This window comes from Hakea prostrata, chromosome 6 (assembly GCF_041222555.1).
Source record: "Hakea prostrata isolate BN-2017 chromosome 6, UWA_Hpros_2, whole genome shotgun sequence".
NCBI lineage: Eukaryota > Viridiplantae > Streptophyta > Magnoliopsida > Proteales > Proteaceae > Hakea > Hakea prostrata.
Window position 1 is genome coordinate 27,953,279 of NC_142605.1, and position 21,848 is coordinate 27,975,126.

General features: G+C 38.1%; 3 protein-coding genes across 3 annotated transcripts; 1 reads left to right on the plus strand and 2 right to left on the minus strand.

Moving 5' to 3' along the window:
* On the plus strand, positions 1 to 9,897 carry LOC149013043 (ATP-dependent 6-phosphofructokinase 6-like). The gene is made up of 14 exons (XM_089158198.1): positions 1 to 369; positions 1,513 to 1,559; positions 1,704 to 1,743; positions 1,831 to 1,893; positions 1,974 to 2,111; positions 2,857 to 3,015; positions 3,100 to 3,153; positions 3,253 to 3,321; positions 5,329 to 5,458; positions 5,585 to 5,625; positions 6,654 to 6,878; positions 7,859 to 7,907; positions 7,999 to 8,153; positions 9,448 to 9,897. Exons 1-14 carry the CDS (start codon positions 94 to 96, stop codon positions 9,622 to 9,624), a joined length of 1,623 nt encoding a protein of 540 aa, XP_089014324.1. The 5' UTR covers positions 1 to 93; the 3' UTR covers positions 9,625 to 9,897.
* A 125-nt stretch (positions 9,898 to 10,022) lies between these two features.
* AHG11 (Pentatricopeptide repeat (PPR-like) superfamily protein) lies at positions 10,023 to 12,491 on the minus strand. The gene has a single exon (XM_089158199.1). The coding sequence runs from the start codon at positions 12,352 to 12,354 to the stop codon at positions 10,564 to 10,566; it is 1,791 nt and encodes a 596-aa protein (XP_089014325.1). The 5' UTR covers positions 12,355 to 12,491; the 3' UTR covers positions 10,023 to 10,563.
* A 1,507-nt stretch (positions 12,492 to 13,998) lies between these two features.
* Positions 13,999 to 21,848, minus strand: LOC149013045 (ranBP2-type zinc finger protein At1g67325-like). Its single transcript, XM_089158914.1, has 8 exons — positions 21,574 to 21,848; positions 21,179 to 21,224; positions 20,110 to 20,222; positions 17,479 to 17,692; positions 17,282 to 17,349; positions 17,107 to 17,170; positions 16,386 to 16,498; positions 13,999 to 14,545 (listed from the first exon to the last, which is right to left on the minus strand). The coding sequence occupies exons 1-8, from the start codon at positions 21,586 to 21,588 to the stop codon at positions 14,411 to 14,413; spliced, it is 768 nt and encodes a 255-aa protein (XP_089015040.1). The 5' UTR covers positions 21,589 to 21,848; the 3' UTR covers positions 13,999 to 14,410.

Sequence of the window (21,848 nt, forward strand, 5' to 3'; positions counted from 1 at the left end):
TTTTAGAGTCTCTTGCTTAGCAATCCTATTCGATTCTCCCCTTTTCCAGTTTCCTCTGTTTTTGGAAGCTTTACTCTCCCTCTTCCTCCATTGATGGAGCTCTCCAATCCCATATCTCTTTCTCATCCCTCCTGTTCTCGTTCTCCTTCTACTTCTTTATTCATCTGCAGATCACACAAGCAAACAAGTAATTCGATCTTAATCAAATCAAATTTCGCAACGAACAAGCTCAGTTTCAGTTTCTGCAAGAAACCGCTAATTTGGCGCCAAAAACACGTTGTCAGATCTCAAGCATCGAACGACTCTCCAGATGCAGGTTTCTTTCTCGAAGATGTTCCTCACTTAACCGACTTCCTCCCTAATTTACCTGTAATGTCTTCAACTCCACATTCCTCTACTTGTTAACATTTCTTTGCTGAACTTGGGATTTTGCATTTGGTCATGAGATGTATGTTATGATTGAGCTTTATGACTTCGTTTGCTATGTCGAATTCGTCTTTCTTTATTACTTAGCTGTGGTGACTGTTGAAGATCACTTTGATATCCAGGTTCGAAACCGCTGTAGATTGGTATCAATATTATTGAGATCTGAGGGAAGATTGTTTTTCTCCATAAGAAAAATAACCTACCTAGGACAGAAGGTTACAGTAAAAGATACCTAGAATAGAAGATTACAATAAGTAAGAAATCTAACTAGAAAAGAAGATTACAACAAAATATTATAATGAGTAGATTACCTAAAATGCAAGATATGTACAGATATGCCTATATTACAACAATGACTTCCTAATATTGAAGATATGCAAAATAATATCAGATAACAATTTAATTAATCGGTAAAAGTCGTTTAGCTTCTTCTGTCTAATTGTAACTCAGAATGAACTGTCGGGAATTATGACGATTTAGAAAAAACAATGAAAAATTGCAAATCTGAGTAGTCATGATTGTGGATTTTCGCTGAAAAATCTCACTAAATCTGATTGATAGTTAAACATATCGAGTAAAGTTTAGTCATACATGGTAAGTATGATGATAATTTGGCTAAAAGGACGTGGGGTATGCTTCTCTACCAAGTTAGTGGAACAGAATAAATGACACCCATTGATGTTGCGGACTTAATCCAAAGTTGGATTCTGCCGGAGTTAAATCATCTGCCATAGTTAACCTTGTTCCACCATTTTGATAATGTGCATGTCCCAGTTGCATCACCCTAATAATATTTAGTAGTGTTCATAAAAAAATTTGGAACTTCAAAAATGTTTGGCATATTATGAAAAAAAAATGTAATTGTGATTGCTTTATATTAAGTATATTATGCAAATACTCTAGAAAATTTACAGAGTCAAGTAAGGAACACTCCTCCTCTTCTTACTAGAAGATAATGGTAGACTTCAAATTTTTAAAATGATAACTTTAATCGTCTGGGAAGGCTGCAGTGCTATCTAAAAATTGTCATCCTATGATGGTCTTTAAACACCTTCTAGAATTCATACTTCTTTTTTTTTTCTTCAGACATACCCCAATCCTTTGCAGAAGAGTTCAGCATATGCAATTGTTAAGTAAGTCCATAAATTTCTCTGAAAACCCTGTCAGTTTTGGTTTTCTATATAGGAATTTGTTAGTTCATCTTTGAGATTTTCCGGTTCCTGAGAACTGCTTTTCTTATATATCAAGTAGATAAAAGTTTACTCTTTTTATTTCAGGCGGACCTTTGTTGACCAAGAAGATGCAGTGACACAAAAAGTAGGTAACTGTTCCTCTTTTATACTTCTGGACGCATGGTTTTACTACTCTAGAGAATAGGTTTTAATATGCATTGTTTGCATCCAGATTGTTGTAAAGAGGAACAGCCCTAGAGGAGGACATTTTCGGCGTGCAGGTCCTCGAGAAAAGGTTTCCTCCTTTCCATTTTCAGATCCATAATAACTTGGGATTCTTGTAGTTATGGTTCAGAGGTCTTTGCTGTATTCCAGGTTTATTTCAAGGAAGAAGAAGTAAGAGCTTGCATAGTAACATGTGGTGGTTTGTGCCCGGGGATTAATACTGTGATACGTGAGCTAGTTTGTGGCCTGAATTATATGTATGGGGTTGATGACATCCTTGGAATTGAGGTGAGTTAGTTTAGTTTCTATAGTTTTGGTTCTTCTCCATCTCTGTCATAAGGTTATACTTGTTCACTCAGTAATCCAAATGAAAGTTAGTGAGCCCTGCTAATAATTAGTTATTTAAGGTCCAGCTTAGTTGGTGTTCTTTTTGAAGATGGCAAAGAATCATCAGCATGCAGTGTTGCAGCATTTTGCAGTCCCTATGCAAGTTGCATCCCATTCCAGTGCTTGTTCCTTTACAGAATTCTATATGATAAATTTTCATCTTTGTGGTTGATCCATTTCTAAAATTTACATTTTATATATAAGTATGTAGATGCATAGATATACCTGCAAGCCATTCTTCATTGGAATCTTGCTTGTAGATCTTTTTTATTGTTTTGAAGGAGGTAGAAGATCACTTTTGGTTTGATAGATATCCTCTTTTTTTTTTTTTTTGGGGGGGGGGGGTTGAATTTGACAGATATCTTATTTTCAATATAAAATCAACTTGTCAAGGGAAATAAAAGAAGAAAGATTTACCAACAAAATATTTTGAAATTCAAACTCTGGTTGTATTGATGTTATATGGACATTACATTCTTCATATTTTTATAACAATTTTTCAGTCCAATTTCTCTCTCCCTCTCATTCTCTCTCTCTCACAGACACACACTCTCTCACACACACACAATTGAATATCATTTGATCTGGAATTCTTCTATCTTAAATTAATTAGAGTTCATACATTGATACGATGAAAACTTTCCAGGGTGGGTATAGAGGCTTCTACTCTAAGAATACCATGCAGTTGACTCCTAAAGTTGTCAATGATATCCATAAGCGTGGTGGAACTTTTCTTCGCACTTCACGAGGAGGTCATGATACCAAAAAGATAGTCGATAGCATTCAGGACAGGGGGATTAATCAGGTGTACTGTTTTTACTGTTTCTAATTCTGCCAAGTTTTTGGAGGGGTTTATATCTTATCTTCTTCTGCTGTTTTGTGCTTGTAGGTGTATATAATTGGAGGTGATGGTACTCAAAAAGGAGCTGCTGCTATTTATAAGGTACATTTTTTGTGATGTATTTTCTTGAACCCACTGATCATTGACGAAGCAATGGTTTAATTGATTACATCATTGTACTTTGAAAATTTGAACCCCAAGGAAGTTGAGAAACGTCGTCTCCGAGTTGCAGTTGCTGGTATCCCCAAGACAATTGATAATGATATTGCAGTAAGTTCTGATAACCATAATAATCTGATGTAAATTGGCATGCGCATTTTGTGCTTTTCTATTATGCCTGTTGAGTGTGTGTTGTATGTTGGATTCACTTATCTTGAGGTTTTTTCTTCCTTTTTCCTTCCCTCCCTGTCACCCTCCAATAACCCCCACCCCAAAACAAAACCAAAAATTAAAAAGAAAAAGAAAAAAATAAAGAAAAAAAATAAAGAAGAAAGAGAAGCAGCAGAAACCATTATTATTGCTAAAGGCATGAAAGAACTGCACAATTTTAGAGCCAAAGTTCAGCAAAAGAGAAAAGCAAAGTGATTAGAATAGGAACAAAGTTCTATACTTAATGACAAAAGGAACCCCCCCCCCCCCCACAAAAAAAAAAAAAAAAAAAACCTTCATTCAAACCAGCAATTCCCTTATGACCATCATGTGCATTTTATCACACCATGTTCACCTCGTCCCTCTAATTCCAGCTAAGACAAGCCACTTACTGTTTTATCAGCTCAACTCAACCTTGTCCGAACTAAATAGAATCGGCTTTGTTGATCTTTTCCATCCAATCAGTTCTATTCAAACCATACATGTTACAATATTTAGCTATGCAGGTGCTGCCTTGCTACTTTTCCTAGAGTTATTTTACATCTACTTTAGCTCCTTCAGTATGTTTCGAATCACTCCTCCATGCTTGAGAATATAAAAGCCTGCATTACACGTATACTTGCCTCCTCATATGACTTCCTTATAGGTTATTGTGAATCAGAACTACACCTGAATAAGTTCTAATCTGTTCATTCATTAATGTATCTTTTCTAGTTTTACCACTGATCTTTAGATGGCAAGGTTGGGAAGAGCTTACGTGCAAAATCAGGGGCACGGCTGCATGCCGACCTACAGTGGCAGGAGTCAGTGCACTAGGTACAACAAAAGCAACAGCTAGGCCTCCATTGAACATGACTGTATCAACTCAAATGAATCATGAACCTAGTCATTAATCGAGGAAACTTCCAAGTTGGCACTAATATGCTCATTCCTTACTTTATCTATCTAAAATTTTCTGCTCTCCATCTTAAACATCCTCTTCTCAGCTACGTATTGCTTCTGAATATGATACTTCACAACTGCCAAACATTCTGCTCCATACATCATAGTTGGTCATACAACTGTCCTAAAGAACTTTCCTATTGGATGGTTGTGTGGTGCCAATGATGTATGGGGCAGAATGCTGGGAAGTTACATTTTGTGGAGACCTGTGTTTTGGTAAACAGCCACCCTGGCCTGGTCACTGTGACCCCATCTGTGAGGAGGCCTTCCTCTCGAAGAGACTATTTTGCTGAGTTCCTTAAGAGTTGTCTCTCGCCCCTAATTAATCTTTACCTACTGCCCCACACATCCTCATCTCAGTACAGCCTTGTGTACGGGGTACACCTTTTTTGCTCCCCTAGTTTTGCCAATCATCCATCTTAACATCCTTATTTCAGCTACACCAAGTTTGTTTGTTTGTTTGCCATTTTTTCTGTTCATCATTGTTGGCTATTTAACTGTGTAAATATTTTCTTTGATTTTTGAACGAATACATTGATCGCACAACACATCGTAGGCTCTGCTCCACTTCATTTGCTTTATTCAGATTCTTTACGAATGCCATCCTCTATTTTTCTATCTGTATCCATGTTGAACCTACGTAACTAAAGTTTTTTGTGTTGTATCGCCCTACCATCAATTTTCACTACTTTACTTTCTGTTATGTTGCTACCAAAGTTACACACGGTATACTCTGCTTTTGTTCTTTTGTTCTATGCATGATAAGCCTCCAAGAAGTTGAAATTTCTTGTGAAGCTTTCCGTTGTCAATTAAAGTGAAGAGTTGAATTACAATCCAGCATTTTCATAATGAATTTTCTTTTAAATATTTATCCTCTTCTTAGTTTCAATCAACATCATATTGATCATTTAAACAAAATGCTGTTTCTCCATCTTTAATATGGTTTAAGTACTCGTGCTTGTTTAGGTGATAGACAAATCTTTTGGTTTTGATACCGCTGTAGAAGAGGCACAGAGGGCCATAAATGCTGCACATGTTGAGGTTGAAAGTGTGGAAAATGGAGTTGGTATTGTGAAGCTTATGGGGCGCTACTGTGGTAAGGAAGTAGTAGTAATTTGTCTCATTATCTACACAAAGTTCCTGCATAAACATCGGGTAAAGCTATGATAATTGTGAGAATAATTACACAGGGTTTCTAATATTTCTCGATTTCCTGATTCAGGATTCATTGCTATGTTTGCAACTTTGGCAAGTCGTGATGTGGTAAGTTCATTGACATTGTACAGTTCATTTGCATGCTCACTCAAAATCACAAAGTTTTGTTCACCCAATGTCTATCGCAGAGGATTGTTGGACTGTAGTATGAATTGCCATCAGGCAGGCTGCTTCACTGATGAGTGCTGTGATGTATGGGTCAACTAGTTTTGCAAAGTCTAGCTTGTTGGGTTGTCAGTGCTTTTCTTGACAAAAGGTCAACTTTATTAAGAAATAATAAAAGAAAATAAAGAATACAAAGAACTAAAAACACTCAACTCTGCAACAACAATTTCCCCAATGCATCAAAGTTCACCAGTTCCTTAGGATGGAAACACTTACAAGAGATCATGACACTACTGAAACCTGTACCGAGGGTCATTATTTTATTAAATTTACTCACCTCATTGGATTATGTTGAGGTTAGAAACATAATTAGAAACCCTTGGTCCTTCAGAGTATAATTGCTTTTGAAGTCTACGTATTGTATCTAAATATATAATCTAACTATTGTGATGCTATATTTGCTATTTATCTGCTTAAGGTTTTAAATAGATGGGTGAATACTGGATTTGATTAGCTGACCTAGTTGGGCTAAGTCTATGCTGAACTTGCATCTGGCCTCCATGTTGCCTGGAGAATTCGAATTTAGGTAGAAGTCTGCATGAACTCTCCGCAGTAGATGACATAGAAAACAAATATGATTGGCTGCATCTATTCATTGGAAGGCCTTCAGATTTTTTTCTCTCTCTTGGAGTCTGAGGAGATAAGCACAGAAAGGACTGAAGGGAAGGGGGAGTTTGATCCTCCGGTGATCTTAAATAGATTAGGGATTGAAGCATGCAACCACTGAAAGCTAGAATCATGGGTGAGTTGGAGCATCTGATGGGACTGTGTTTTTTTCCCCCCTTCCAAGTAGATGGAATCAGCATCCCTAAGATCAGCAAAAAATTATGTTACGTTTCCAACTCTGAAGTCATTTATTTCAGACAGTGAATCTGGAGGAGTTATATACCTTTTATTTTTATTTTTTGCAGGATTGTTGCTTGATTCCTGAGTCCCCATTTTATCTTGAGGGCCAGGGTGGACTTTTTGAATTTATTGAACAACGGCTTAAAGAAAATGGGCACATTGTTATTGTGCTGGCAGAAGGCGCTGGACAAGAGCTGGTTGCTCAAAGCATGGGTGCAGTTGATGCAAAAGACGCTTCAGGGAATAGGTTACTCCTAGATGTTGGGCATTGGCTAGCTGAAAAGATTAAGGTTTAGTACACCATGGTCTTTTTCTTCCTTTGCTAGTCATAATCCTCATCTTTGTAGATTTCCAGGTTTGTGTTTGATAAAAGTTTCTCATGTTAATTGATACAGCTTCTGCTTCATGCAAGAAAATAAGCTGGACTTGTTTCAGTTGGTCTTGACTCTTATTACCTCTAAAGATTTTGAAAACTATGAAGTTAAAGCTAAAAATTTGATGCTTTGCCCCTACAGAGTACAGACTAATGTTAAGGACCCTCTTCTTGCTGTGCTGTACATTCTCTTTTTCCTTATCCTTCCCCCATCCCCCCACCCTGCGCTGGCGCTATGAGGGTGGCAACATACATTGATACAGAAAATCTAAAAAGCATGCACAATATATTGCTATAGAGAAGACAGTCCAAAAGAAAGACTGAAAAAGGAAGATAAAAACATAGTAGTAGTGGCCAAAGGCTGTCAATTCCAGCGCCTCATCACACTTCAAACTTGCAACCCCACATCTAGTGCCAATTCCTACTTCAGGTATCTGTTCATCCAAAACACCTTCCCTGAACATTCTATCACTCTGCTAACACCCAATCCTGGCCTGCGGGACACTTTCCTTGACCGCGGAGGAGCTTCTGGAACTTCCCTTTACTTTGTGCCCAGCAGACTCACTGGATCAGTTTCCAAGCTTTTCTTGTCCACATCTCTACAGAAACTGTTTTTTGCTACAAATCAGTAGGGTCTTAGACTGTTAATGGAGTCACTGTACAAAAGTTGAGACTCTTTTTAATTCCTTTTAAGTGCTTGTGAATAGACAACCAGCTTTATCTTTGTCTGATATATATTATTGTATTCACAACCAATTCACTATCTGCATCCGTTATTCTTTTTCTTTTATGATGTGCTATATCTTTTGCATGGATTCTTTTTGTTTTAATGTACTTCTTTCCTTTCCTCTTCTTCCAATTCTTGGTTGCCTTGTTGACCCCCCCCCCGCCCAACAGGATCATTTCACAATGAACTCAAAGATGGCTGTAAATCTCAAGTATATAGGTAATCATAAAGAAAATACTAAATTTTATCTGTTACATGTATATTTGGTTTCATTTTGGATTCGTACAAACTTTGGAAATTCTGTGTGCAGATCCTACATACATGATCCGAGCTATTCCAAGTAATGCATCAGACAATGTTTACTGCACTCTTCTTGCACAGAGTGCAGTTCATGGGGCCATGGCAGGGTTCACAGGCTTCACAGTTGGGCCAGTAAACAGTAGACATGCATACATACCACTCAATGTAAGTATCCCCGTGGCTTCTATGTTTAGGTAGTTCCTGTCTATGTTCACAAAAATTTAAAGCTATGCATGAGGTCTGAGCTTATGGACTTGATTTAGATGTTATTTTAGTTAGTTTTAAATGACGGATCAAATAAAAGCTCAATATTGTTTCTTTGTGAATATCTTGCTTACGGTGAGTCTTTGTTATGTCACCTTTCCTGGCATGAGTTTGCTATTTGCATAACCAAAAAGGGAGCTTAAATGAACATCCAATGTAATACCCCTGAGGGCCCAAGAAAATTTCTTCCGGATACCCTTAAAGGTAGTTATAATTGGAGGTGCATCAGATAGGAGTTAAGAGTGAGCAGAAGGGTAGGGCTGGACCTAGAGGCGAACCTACGTTGGGGCCGGACTCCGGAGGGTGCCATGCCCCCCCCCCCCTTTTTGAAAATTTTTATTAGTTTCTTTAATTTTTTTGTTTTTCTCTCTTCCCACATGTGAAATATAACTATTTCCCCCACCCTCCCCATATTGAGAATAGTTTTTAAAGATAAAATAATGGGGATAAATGTCATTCTTAATTAGAAACTAACTCCTCAATCCCTATTTATTCTCTCCTCTTTTCTTCTTATTTATTCTCTTCTCTTTCTACAAACATGGGTTAAGGAAAATTTGAAGAAAATATTCTCCACGATTAGATATTCTCTCTCTTTCTCTCTTTATTTATTTTTTATTATTCTTTTTATTGAATTTTATATTGTGAATGAAATATATATTGTTAGTAAGGTAATTAATTACCATTGATTTGCATCTCCTACTAACCCAATATATATATATATATATATAGTGTGCATCTAACTTTTTGCGGTTGAAATCATGTGTCATGTTTTTTTGGGTATTGTTGCTTTAATTTACTTATATTTTATCTGGAAAAAAATCATTATGAATAATTTATCTATTTTTAAAATTTGTGGCCCCACAAAAAATAAGTGGGCCTACGTGTGAATATAATAAAATAATTCATAGGTGGGATCCCAGTGGATCTTACATGGACCCACACAATATGTGTGATGAAAAAACATTATACCTCCCCCGGGGCCAATGTTGAATCTTGGTTCCACAGCTGGACTACAAGGATCTCATAGTTGTGCATCATTGTATGCGTATCCATGATGAAAGGGCCTTTTATATAATTCTGAAGCATATAATAGTTCTACACACTAGGGTTTTAACAGTTTTGAAATGTTTACTGTGGAACTTGACTTTTAGCTATTATGGAAATGTAATAATGGTTGGTTACTATGGCTGTGTAGCGTGTGACTGAGTCTCAAAACAAGATCAAGCTGACAGACAGGATGTGGGCTAGACTTCTGGCCTCAACAAACCAACCAAGCTTCTCGTGCTATGATGAGGTCATGAAGAAAGAGCCTGATATAGAATGTCTTCAAATGCTTGCGGACACAACAAATTCTTCTGTGAAGTTGCCGTGAACATGTGCAGCGAAAATGACGAAGCCCTCATGAAGTCTCTTATCTTCCGCTATCCAGAAAGCACTTCACTGCCTGCTGAAGCTCCAAGGTCATCTTTCCAAGGCTGTAACACACTTGCGGATGTGGTATAAACAGATCAGATTCAGATAGGAGGTCATCTTCTTTCATATGAATGTGAATTCAAATTGAATACAAGTTTCTGATTAATTCTGTTACATTTTTAACTTTTTATTTGTAAGAATTTAGGTTCAAAATTTAAGAATTTAGTAAATTTTCTTTTCTCAACTATTTTTAATCTTGATTTCTTACGGTCATTGATTTTCTCTTGTATTTCTTCTAATAGAAAATGTAAAAAGAAATTCACACATTTAAGTTGAAAGTTTTAAGGAAAATATTCAAGAAAATAATTTAACCGAATAATTAAATCTGGTTGAAAAGGAGTACCATTTGTATTCTATTAGTAATTAGACTGATTCAGTTGAATACAAATTCAAAAGCCATTTTTTATCCATCTACAGGTCTAGTTGCAGATGCCACAGTCAGAGGGCCTTGCCACTAAAAAGTGACTTTCCGGACAGTTTTGATGGAACGGTTAATCGCACCTTGTAATGCTGATTCCATTCCCAAAGAAGAAAGAGTTCTACATCCCTATAAGCCAATCTAGCCATGTATAAAAATAGAGCCATGAGAAGATTCCCATCCTCATCATGAATAAAGAAGGGGAATGCTGCCTTAGAAGTGCTTCGCTGATCAAGAAGAAATTTCTAGATGGTGAATTAGATACATTTTTCTATTTCCCCAGAGAATGATAAAAACGATATATTAACAGCTTCAAAATACCCACCATCCCAAGGGGAAGAGGTTAAAATGTGTCTGTCAAACATTACTCCTAGGAATCATTGTTAGAGGCTTTTGTCACTTATGCTGAGTTATCATTCTCTATGCATGCATAATCAAAGAGGTTTCTCTCCTCATATGTACCAATAATTGCCCCAGGACCCAATTTATCAACTGCCACTGAGGATGCATTCTGTCCCCCGCAACAAATTCCCAGGTGCCCCCGTTGACCTCAATGACACTACAACCAGCCTCTTTCCTGGCGTTGTTCCTCCTCATCAATCCCTTAACCTCCTCCACATCCTTCCATCTTCTCTCCCCAGCATACAAGTTCCTCATCATCACATAATTCCCATCATTCTTTGGTTCCCTCTCTAATGCTCTTTTCATCATCCTCTCAGCTCTAAGAACATCTCCACGGCAACCACAAGCAAAAAGAAAAGAGCTCAAGATTATGCCATTAATTTCACAGGGCATTTTGTCAATCAGTAGTTCAGTTTCCTCCAAATGCCCTGCCCTACCCAAAAGATCTATGAGGCAACCATAATGCTCAACTCCTGGGGAGAGGCCACGCACTTCCATTTCTTGAAACCATTTCTTACCTTCCTCAACCATGCCACCATGATTACAAGCAGACAAGACCCCAAGCATGGTTATCTCGTTTGGCCTAACCCCTTCCTCCTGCATCTCCAAGAACACCTCTAGTGCCTCCTTTGCGCATCCATTGATGGCAAACCCATTGATCAAGGCATTCCAAGAAGCTGGTTCTCTATACTGCATCTTGTCAAAAACTTGTTTTGCTTTCAGAACATCACCACATTTAGCATACATGTCGACCATTGCAGTGCAAACGTTTACCTCTTTATCAAGTTTCTTTCTCCTGACAAATCTGTGAACCCAGCCACCCAAATCTAGTGCTCCCAAATCAGCAATGGCCGGAAGAATGCTCACAACGGTGACTTTGTCTGGCTCAAGAGAAGCATATGATTGCATCTCCCTGAACAATTCTAATGCCTCTTGAGGTTGCTTGTTCTGGCAGTAACCCCCAATGATTGTATTCCATGAGAACAAGTTCTTCTCTGGCATTGCATTGAAGAGTAACCTGGCGGCATTGAGATCACCACTCTTGCAATACCCATAAATCAAAGTAGTCCACGAGACGACATTCCTCTCTGGCATCTGATCAAACAGCTCCCTTGCAGAATCGACATTCCCTGATTTGACGAAAGCATCAATCATCGCATTAAAAGCTGCGGGATCTTTCTCAGGCATATGATTGAACAGCTCCCTTGCAGTTTCTACCTCCCCACTCCGTGCATATCCAACGAGTATAGCTGTCCAGGATACTAGACTTCTGTAAGGCATTTCATCGAACAAGGTTCTGGCCGATGTCATATTTCCAAATTTCACATACATATCAACAATTCCTGTTGATATTACCAAATCAGAGCCAAAACCGAACTTCATAACCTGATTATGGAGCTGCTGTCCTTCTTTAATGGCCAAATTGAACCCACAGCACTTCAACAAGGATGAGAACGAATAGTCATCCGGGGCGAAAAGGGTTTCGCTCCGAAGTGTTCTGTATAGGTTCAGAGACTCTTTAAACTGGTTTTTGTCAACATGAGCTCTAATCATCGAATTGCAAAGAAATGCGTCATCTCTGTGGAATCGATGATTGAATACACAGCGCGCGTGCAGGATTCCAGTCCCTGGGTCAGATTGTCCAAAGTTAATTGCAACCGAAGAACAAACAATGATGAACTTGGTGAGAAGATTGACGTTTGTTTCGATGCCATTTCTAAGCATAAAAGCATGGATTTGGAGAATAGAATTCCAATTGTTTCGCCCTTGCAGAAGAGCAAGGCATTTCCTCTCGACAGGGCTCCACATGGACTCTTCTTCACTCGTGTATGGGCATTCGATATCCAAACGTTCGATCCAACGAGATTTCGACGAACAAGGAAGACGCACAGTAACAAGAACGATAGCTTTGCCTCCCTCACCTCCATTCCCTGAAGAAAGCTCAGTCTCGTTTACAGCTTAAGAATCCAGTCGGGGTAGTTATTAATTAAGAAATAGGGAAAATTTCGACGCCACCCCCCAAGAGATACCCTAAAATTAACCCCCGAAGTATCTAATTTATCACTAAAAGGCCTATTTAGTTACATTGAGTCTGGAGATTTCAAATATCTAGAGAATTCAAATCTATAGATTTCAAATTTATGGAGTCATGATTCATAAATTAACTGTTTGATTAACCTAAATCCATGGAACGAAATATGTGGATTCCTTTGTGATTTTTGTGATGTACAAATGCTTATCATTTTTATAGTAGAAGTAAAATCTCTGAATTACATCCCATACCTATAAATCTACAAATTCACTTTTTTAGTGTAAAAGGATGAATCTCTAGATTTCATGAATCCAAAGATTTTCACAACCAAACAATTATAAATGTCGGATTCATGAATCTAGAGATTTCAAATCTCTGGATTCATGTAACCAAACTAGCTCTAAAACACTCTTTGAAAATATACCGGGGACACCCAACTGTTGGGAAATGGAAGTTAAATATTGATGTAAGCAAGTCAAGGTGCGATATCTCACTGGGATATCGCCTTTCGCCAGTAGTAGGTGAAAGTCTCACCGGTGAAGAGTGTTCCAACCATTTTCAGGTGAAGTTCAACAGGTGAAGACACAGTTTCAGGTGGAGTTCGACGAGTGTAGGGAGGTTCAGTGTACAGTGCAATATCAGAAAAAAGGTTTGCGAGGTTTGAGGAGAGGTTTGGAAGAACTCCAGCGAAAAGAAGAGGATGAGACAGCAGTAGCAAAGATCTGGCAATTTTTGTGAAGAACCAGCGATTGTCCTGAAGAATTTCATTAGTTATTCGCCCCCACTTTCATTCACTCCTAACTGAATCGGGCAAAGTTGCAAAATTCGCCCCAGATTCACGGTTCTGTGAGATCTGTATCCCTTCCAAGATAAAACCTCAAGGTCTCTTGCTCGCACAAAGGGGCACTCATAGACGATGGATCACCAATCTGGAATGGGATGTAAATTACCCAAAGAGTAAATTATTGAGCTTTGAGGCTAACATGAGACACCTGGTCTATCCAATCCGTTCACCACATCAACCATTCACATGGCACAAAGTAAATACATACATACTGACTGAGTTCCGGTCATCCATAAAACCTTGTCATCTGGGTTCTAAAACAATAATACGTTAAGAATCAACCTCAGATCTAATCCACTAAGAATGAATTTCATGCTTCCATGAAAAAAGCATCCTGTGAATCATTTGGTCAATAATGTCAAATTACGAACAAAAGCACACTTCAGTGTACAAGTATACCTGCATCCTTCGGATCATTAAACACTACGGGCCAAGGAATCGCCGCTGTCAGCCACAGGAAACACAGCAACTCCAAACATAACCAGAAACACGTAGTAATGAGAAAAATAATATACAAAAAAGTAAAGAAAAGAAAAGAAAACACCCTTGCATGAAATCCCGGTGTACAACTCTATGGTTTCACACATGCAAAATAGACAATATACAAACTAGAGAGTACAAAAGAAGGTAGACTACAACTACCAACTAGGCTGCTATATAAAGAAAGCTCCTCTTTTAACCCTAAAAAAATTGTTGAGATATGCCAACATAAATATCAAGGGGGCCCAGGTCAAACATTACTGCCGAAGGAAATCCAATGCATTCAATATGGGCAGCACAGGTACACTGGGACTTTAGCTCAGGAGAGGTCAAGAAAGGGGAAAAAATAGAAAACCTAAAACTCTGAAGATCATGCCAAACCTAGACATTTTTATAGTAGGAAATATCCCATTAGATCACCCATGTCATCTTGAAATGCCCCAAAATTACTGGATTACGCACACCAGGCTCAGATGGGAATCTACTAACAACCATATGATCGACGCAATCTACTTAGCCGAAGCAGGTTTCTCATTCCCACAACCCTTGCGGTTACAGACTGTTCGGAATGGATAGTTGAGGTTGTCACATTTGGGACATGTCCAGCTGCCTTCTGGGACACCTGAGTCTGATTGATTTGGACCCTAAGAGAAAGAATGCCAAGAGAGTTAGTACCAGTACCCCCACGTGTATGTATTCAATATATGAGCATGCATTAATATAAAATATCACTACCATGCGTAAAACAAGCACCAAATTCTAGAAGAAATCATCAAAGAAAAAGAATCACCAAAATAGACATACATATCCAGATATAAACCAACAGTATCCATAACACGAACAAGAGAGCGCCAAGGCAAAAATCTAACGTACCCAGAAAAGCACATCCATAATTATCCTATTTTCTTTTCTACACTAGAATACAATAGCAGGCTCTATTCGATACTTAAAATGTGTTCGGTGCCCCTTGAGACATGTTTTCAACAATTAAGAAGCAAGACCAAGTGCAGCATACTATATCAACCTCTTGCCGCTGCCAAAACCAACACCATCATGTGCAGCAGCATCACATGGCATTGCTTCTATATTCACGAGCTCTTCCCACTAGCCAAGATATAATTCGCAGTTAAGGCCGTCCATATCATATTGAATGTCCAGTTTTAGCTTAGTAGTCCAACTAACTACATTTTTGATTGTCCTTAAAAACATGCAAAAATTGTAAAGCACACAAGATTTCTGAGTCAGCGATCTCCGGGATTTTCTTAATAAAACAAGAATGGCTAGCAGTTTCCAAGAATCATCATTCTTCACCCTTAAGTTACCTGTTGTCTTCACTTAGTCCCCTTTGTTCATGCAAGCTCAACAGTAAGACAGTGGACAAAAGGGCAATCATCGCAACAGAAGCAACAGTAACCATTCTGCTGCCGCAATCCCTTCTCAACAATGTTTCCCATTCTCAATACTTAATTTACTTATTTCTATCCCCTCAATGTGTGATGAATTGATGATACATTTCCCTCTCATCGCCTCCTGCAACTCCAGCTATTTTTAACAGTAGATTCACATTGAGCATTCCAATGGTCTCCCAAAATTATGTTTAGACTTCAATTAAATAATAGGATTTCATGATCAAGGGTAACAGCTCAATCGTTCAAGGTTTCACAGTTAACTATTTTTGGTTTGCATTGAGATTTCTAACGTAGTTCTCCAGAGATTCCACCAGAAAAGAATGACTTAATTTTTATCATGTGTTGAGTTATTCTGGATGGTTTTCCTGGCTTCCTGCAAGTCCAGTCCTTTACAGTTGATTTCCTTTATTATTTCAGCTTCCCACTCAATTTATGCTACCTTTGTAGGCCTTTCCATTCTAGGAATTTGTAAAGAATCCAGCATTGAATGCAAAATTTTGATTTAATCAAGACAGGTTGGTGTTTAATCCTTCCATCCACCTTGTGGTGCATAGCCCAGGTGCTCTCTCTAGCTGTTATTCATTTCTCCATTAATTTGAGTAACACTGAATTTTCCTAGCCTAAGCTGGAATTCGTAGGCAAGACATTTTTTTAGATACAAATATCACTTGTGGGAATTTGGCCAATGGATCACCCTCAAATTTCATGGAGCTGTTCTTAGCGTAAAGGAAGTCTTTGACTATATTAGGGCCTAGATCCGACCTGCTCATCTGGAATTATGTCATAATTCCAATTCTGCCCTTATTTCTTAACCGATAATCTCTGCACAGTATACTGAACTGAGTTTTGGTTTCTACTCATTTACAGTTGAGTTGCACGGTCTATATTTATAATCGATTGTCCATCATGTTTGTACACTCTGATTCTGACTAGCGCCCCCCCCCCTTCTGTATCCATGAAACCGAATTAGCTTCTAAGTGATGGGACAACATCCACTATAACAAAAAGATTTTAAAAATTACACCCAAAAAGGAAAGAAAGAAAGAAAGAGGGAAAAAAAGAAATAAAAACTTACAGAAGATGGTCGTGGAGCTCCACATTTCTTCATGTTGCAAGTGGTTCTAAAAGCGAAGTTAACATTGTCACATTTTGGACAAACCCAGTCACCTTCCGATAAACCATCTGGTCCTGCAAACATTTAGAACCTGTTTATAAAGATGGATTGACCATGCAAAAGAAATAATTGCTCATGAAGCAGGAGAGATGGCGGTTTTTTCTTTTTCTAGGGTGTTGGTTGGTTTTTTTATATTTTTTCGCGGGGGGTGTAAGGGGAAGAAAATGTATGCACAGCAAGAGCATAGCTCAATAGTAAACATTTTAATGCCATCACATTAAAACAATTACCCATTACAAGCAAGTAATAAAAGAAGCTGTGGTGACCAAATTAATGATGAAAAAGAGAACCAACACAAAATGTTTTCAACTGATGAGAATGGAGAAGTATCAATCCAACAAAAACATAAAAAGAAGAATTTACACCTCCCCCCCCCCCCCCCAAAAAAAAAAAAGAAAAAAGAAAAAAAGAAGAAGAAAACCCAAAAGGGAGAGAGGAAACCAAAAACAAAAGAAGAAGAAGATAGAAAGACAGGAAAAAGAAAGATAAAGAGTATAAGAAGATAATAAATATTAGAACTTGTATGCCATACCAATAGCATCCTCAGTCTTTTATCATGAAAAATAGTTCACTGAGAAGCAATCAGAAAATGTACAACCTCAGTTGAAGGTAATAGAATTACCTCCACGACGTTTCCGAGAGGCACCATTATCAGGTACACCTCCTGCAGACCATGAACCTGCAACCTGAATATAAAAAAAGCAAAGGAAAATCATATAAGCTATGAAATTGTTTTCAACCTCCTCCCCCAAAGAAAAGGTAAAAATTAAAGGAACATGGAAGCATAGTAATATTACCGGCAATGGGGATCCTCGATAGCCAAAGCCATATCCATCCATAGCAGACCCATGACCATAACCCACACCTACAAAGAAAAATCAGTTAACAAAATATTGCAATTTTCACATACATGTACACAGCCAGAAAAGATTAAAAGAAAAAAAGGAACTATTTTATGCATGTGTAAAGGGATTTACAGAAGAAAAGATCATACCTCCCAAAGGTCCAGGTGGATATGCAGCCATAAGTCCATACGGCCCAGTTGCACTTCCATGTGCTCCGTAGTCATATCGCATTCCAGACATTGAGAGTGGAGGCCCATAGCCGCTAGGCATTCCAAGTGGCATAGGTTGGGGAGCCCCGACACCTCCAAGATAGTAGGGAGGGGGATTGTTGAAGGGACTAGGGATAGGAACTGATCCCATTCTCTGCCACATCAAAATCTCCAGATTAATATAAAGATTTGAAATGAACACAGAAATGTCAAAACCACTGACCACAAATACAATACAAACTATGTATTAATTTAAAAAACAAAATATGATAAAGAAACCGATGAATCACTTAATTAGTAAATTTTGTTGAATGATTTTTAATCATATAAATATTTAAAGCTTAAAGATGAGATTCGCAAATAACTTAGATCATATTATTTCATACAACGGCTTGCAACCATAAGATATCCTCATATCCAGACAAGTGAATTTGATGAGTGATAGCTTAGGTCATCTAACAGTGAATGCTCCTGCTAGATGAGGAACATGATGTCTTTTCTTCAACCAATAGGGCCAAAAACAAAAATCTTGCTTGGTCAAATGTCACCTGATATTGATATGCCCATTAAATTTTTTAAAATTACATTACAGTATATAAAAAAAGCAACCAGGTGAACAAAACTCCGAATACCGCGGTGTTTGGGAGGAGCAAATGCATGCAGCCTTACCCCTTGCTTCGCAACAGAGAATATTTCCAAGTTGCAAAACTGCAACCATCAAGTAGCAATAGTGCAACTTAACCATGCACCAAGGTTTGTCCACTTGTACATATGTGGAACTAGAAAATGACATCTAACATTCTCCTGGTTTTTGTACATGTCAGATCTGTGGAAGGTTAGGGAACAGTTTCCCAACTGCTAATCTGTTTGGGCTTATGGAATGAATCCAAGACATCGTACCATGGTGTATCCTCTTTACCGATAATATCGCTTTAGGTGGATAGGACAAAAGCAGGTACTACAGCAAGTTAGAGTAGCAAAGATGGACCTTGGAAATTGTTAGAAGGGCAAAAAGGGTATCTCGGGATTTAGTGTCTGAGCCGGGCGCAATGAGAAATCGAGTCCATATATGACTCTAGTACAAGATTATTTCTTCTTTAAAACATGTATGTTATTAAATAGGGCAAATTACATATAGACCCCCTGTGTTTGCAATCAATTACATCTACTACCCTTGGGAAAAAAATCAATTACAGATGCCCCCCTACTGTTAAGAATTGAAAGCTATAAATGGTCAGCTCTACAAAAGCAATAAGGGGGCATTTCTAATTGATTTATTTTTTGAAGGGTAGTAGATGTAATTGTTTGCAAACACAGGGGGTCTATATGTAATTTGCCTTATTAAATAATACTTCTATTTTCTGGAGTCTCACGTTAAGAGAGCTCTCTCGCAGCCTGACACTCATCTTCTCCTCCTCTATCTCCAGCTCTTCATTCTAGTTCTCCATTTACTTCCTTCTTATTTGCGACAATGGTATCAGAGCTTTAGAGCTGAGGGTCCTTCAAAATACCTGAACCAAAGTCCAAATTGGTTCTCTTCTGAGATAATCTGGTGAAGCTTCCATAAGCTGGCTTGAGGATCTTCTTTGGAGCAGAACTCTTGCTGGTTTTTTGTGTAGGCTCAGACTTTGAAGAGGAGAGACTGATTCACGATTAGATGCAACACAGATCGAGTCTCTACGGATTTGAAAGGTGGAATATTGTTTGGGTAAGTGTTATGTGGTGTTCTGAATTTATTGGAGACTGGTTTGAATCTGACCCTGGTTTATTGACGTTGGAGAAATCCCGTTTTTTAAGGACTGCCTTCATTTTATTGGTTTGCCTATATAGTGAGTGTTTGTATAGTGTAGAATGAAATAAGTCGGTTAGAAGGGAGACTACAAGAACATATAACAGCAAAAATCAGAAATGACCAGAAATTAAACAAGCTTCAGGTTTATAGTCTGGTTCCTGGCAGTTACGTCATTAGTTGTCTTGGACCTCAAGGGGTTGCTTGTAGCCTAGTGCTGCCTTCACAATTAAACTTTTTTCACCTTTAAAACCTTCGACGTTGACTCATTTATGGAACATTTGTCCTCATAGCCCTTCCTAGATACACCCTGGATAAACTAAAACCACCCATCAACCCACATGCCTCACTTCTCTCCTCTCCAATAAATTTTTATTCTCCCGTCTCCTTCTAATACCTTATTACCTTGGGTTTGCCTTCCGCATTTTAGCTACCTAACATGCATCAAAGCTGAAGCAAATTGTAAGATGCAAAAAAGATGATGTCAACCCATTCAGTTAAATAAATCTTTGTTTCCTGTACAATCATCAGTTATCAACACCAAATATGCACACTTGATGACATTTTCTTTCTTAATAATAACAAGACACACATAAAACCATATTCATGTGAACAACAAAAACAGACAGGTTTTTTCAAACAGAATATACTTTCAAATTTGAGCTATACTTCATCTTGAGGAACACATAATTCTCTACAACACTTCAGACCAATTGAAACTACTCAGCAGGACTATGGTATGGATTGAAACTTTTTTTAAAAGGAAAAAAAGTTTGACATACCGGAGTAGAGGGTGGACGGGCAGCCCCACATTTTCCACGATTGCAAACAGTTCTGAAAGCAAAATTCACATTTCCACATTGTGGGCAGGTCCAATCACCATCATTCCTTGTTGCTGACATGGATAAGTAAGATTTTAGGAGTAATTCAATAGTATTTTCACACGGATGCATCAAACAGCCAACTGTCTGGATAATAATAAAAAAGATGCACCAATATAATGTCAAAGGATTAAGACCTTTCAAACAAAATGCAAATCAGAACCAACCACATATGAGGATAATCAAATGCAGATATTTTATTCATATTAATCCCATTTTGAATGAGTTCACATGATTCACCAATGAGCTTACTGACCAGTATCTTAACCACCAAACTATCCATGACCTGGAAATTAAGCTCTTGAAACTAAAAATACGATTTGTTGCCTTATTCGGGCAATGGTGGTCGTGGGCCAAACGGGCACATTTAGACCCAAAATGGGACCTGAAACATTCTAGCCTTCTAGGTTAGTAAAACTGGTCCTCCCACAACAAGATGTTCACTGAATAACTGGAAGATTTAGGCATCTAAGGAGTCAACGTCACTAGCTAGGTCCCTAAGATGACCCAAAAAATCTCAAGAGATATGAAATCCAAATAGGTTCAAGCATTGTCTGGCGTAGGTAGGGTTTCCTTCATTAAATCTCGAAATCAAACATCATACAAGAACAACACCATGCACCAAGAAATTTTTTCTTTTCACATTGTTCCCCTTATAAAACTAAAGCAAATAACTAATAACCATAAATTGATATACCCTTTAAAATTCAATAATGTAGTCTCGATCAAAGTTCCTAAACCACAACCCTATCTTTACATCTAGTTTTTCGTTACGGCTGATACCAACCATGCTTTAATTATCAAAATTATAGATGTGCAAAAATCAAGCAGACCAACATAAAATTTCCAAGACATCTTATGAAAAATTCGATATATACATCCCATAAGCGCGTCAAAGAGAAATAAGAATTGGCATGAAGACAGTGCGACGGTGAAAACAACCTCCAACAGAAAACGCTATATAACTTACCATCATTGCGGGACCTTTTTGAACCAATTGGACCTCGATTGTCAACCTATACAAGTAACCACTCAGAAAAAAAATTATTTCGAGACCACAACCAAATGCATACAATTAGTAGAAGGAATTTTCTTCCTTTCTATAGACAAGATAAAAAAAAAAACACCGTAGTTGAACCAGAATCTAAAAAGAACCACTAGAAAACCTTAATACGGTGAAAGAATCATAAAACTCGAACGCTAAAACCCTAAGTTCAACATTGCAGTTGAAATCCCCAGTTCATCGTGCTGTTCAGCTGGCGAATGCTTGAATTCGTGATAATACTGGGATTGGGAAGAAGAAGAAAAAACCTAAACCGAAAAAAAAGGACAAAAGTGAAACAGAGGTGGAGGAGGCCGGCTAACCTTGGCGGAAGCCATTATTCAGCAGATGACCAAGATATTATCGATCAGAAAATCGCTGCTTCGCTTTCTTCGCGAAGCCAGGAATCCTCTCCAGTCACGACTGAAGCAAATCAGGGAACAGGAAGAGAGAAGAGCTGGGGTGGAGCCGCCGCCCTCTTCGAAGGTGTTTGAGGAGCTCCTAAGATCAACGAAGCTCACGATACTAAAAGTTTTGGCTTTTATTTTTTCTACAGTCTTTCGACTTTTCTCGGTTCAAACCCTTAACCCCTTAGCTC

Bases quoted from the DNA above. Each gene is read 5' to 3' on its own strand.
- LOC149013043 (XM_089158198.1), top strand. From the start codon at position 94: ATGGAGCTCTCCAATCCCATATCTCTTTCTCATCCCTCCTGTTCTCGT. The intron at 1,894-1,973 runs GTTTCCTCCTTT...GCTGTATTCCAG, and splicing joins GTGCAGGTCCTCGAGAAAAG to GTTTATTTCAAGGAAGAAGA. The intron at 3,016-3,099 runs GTGTACTGTTTT...TTGTGCTTGTAG, and splicing joins AGGACAGGGGGATTAATCAG to GTGTATATAATTGGAGGTGA.
- AHG11 (XM_089158199.1), bottom strand. From the start codon at position 12,354: ATGTGGAGCCCTGTCGAGAGGAAATGCCTTGCTCTTCTGCAAGGGCGA.
- LOC149013045 (XM_089158914.1), bottom strand. The intron at 17,350-17,478 runs GTATGATCTTTT...TTTTCTTTGTAG, and splicing joins TCCACCTGGACCTTTGGGAG to GTGTGGGTTATGGTCATGGG. The intron at 14,546-16,385 runs GTAAGTTTTTAT...TCTTTCTCTTAG, and splicing joins GAGCTCCACGACCATCTTCT to GGTCCAAATCAATCAGACTC.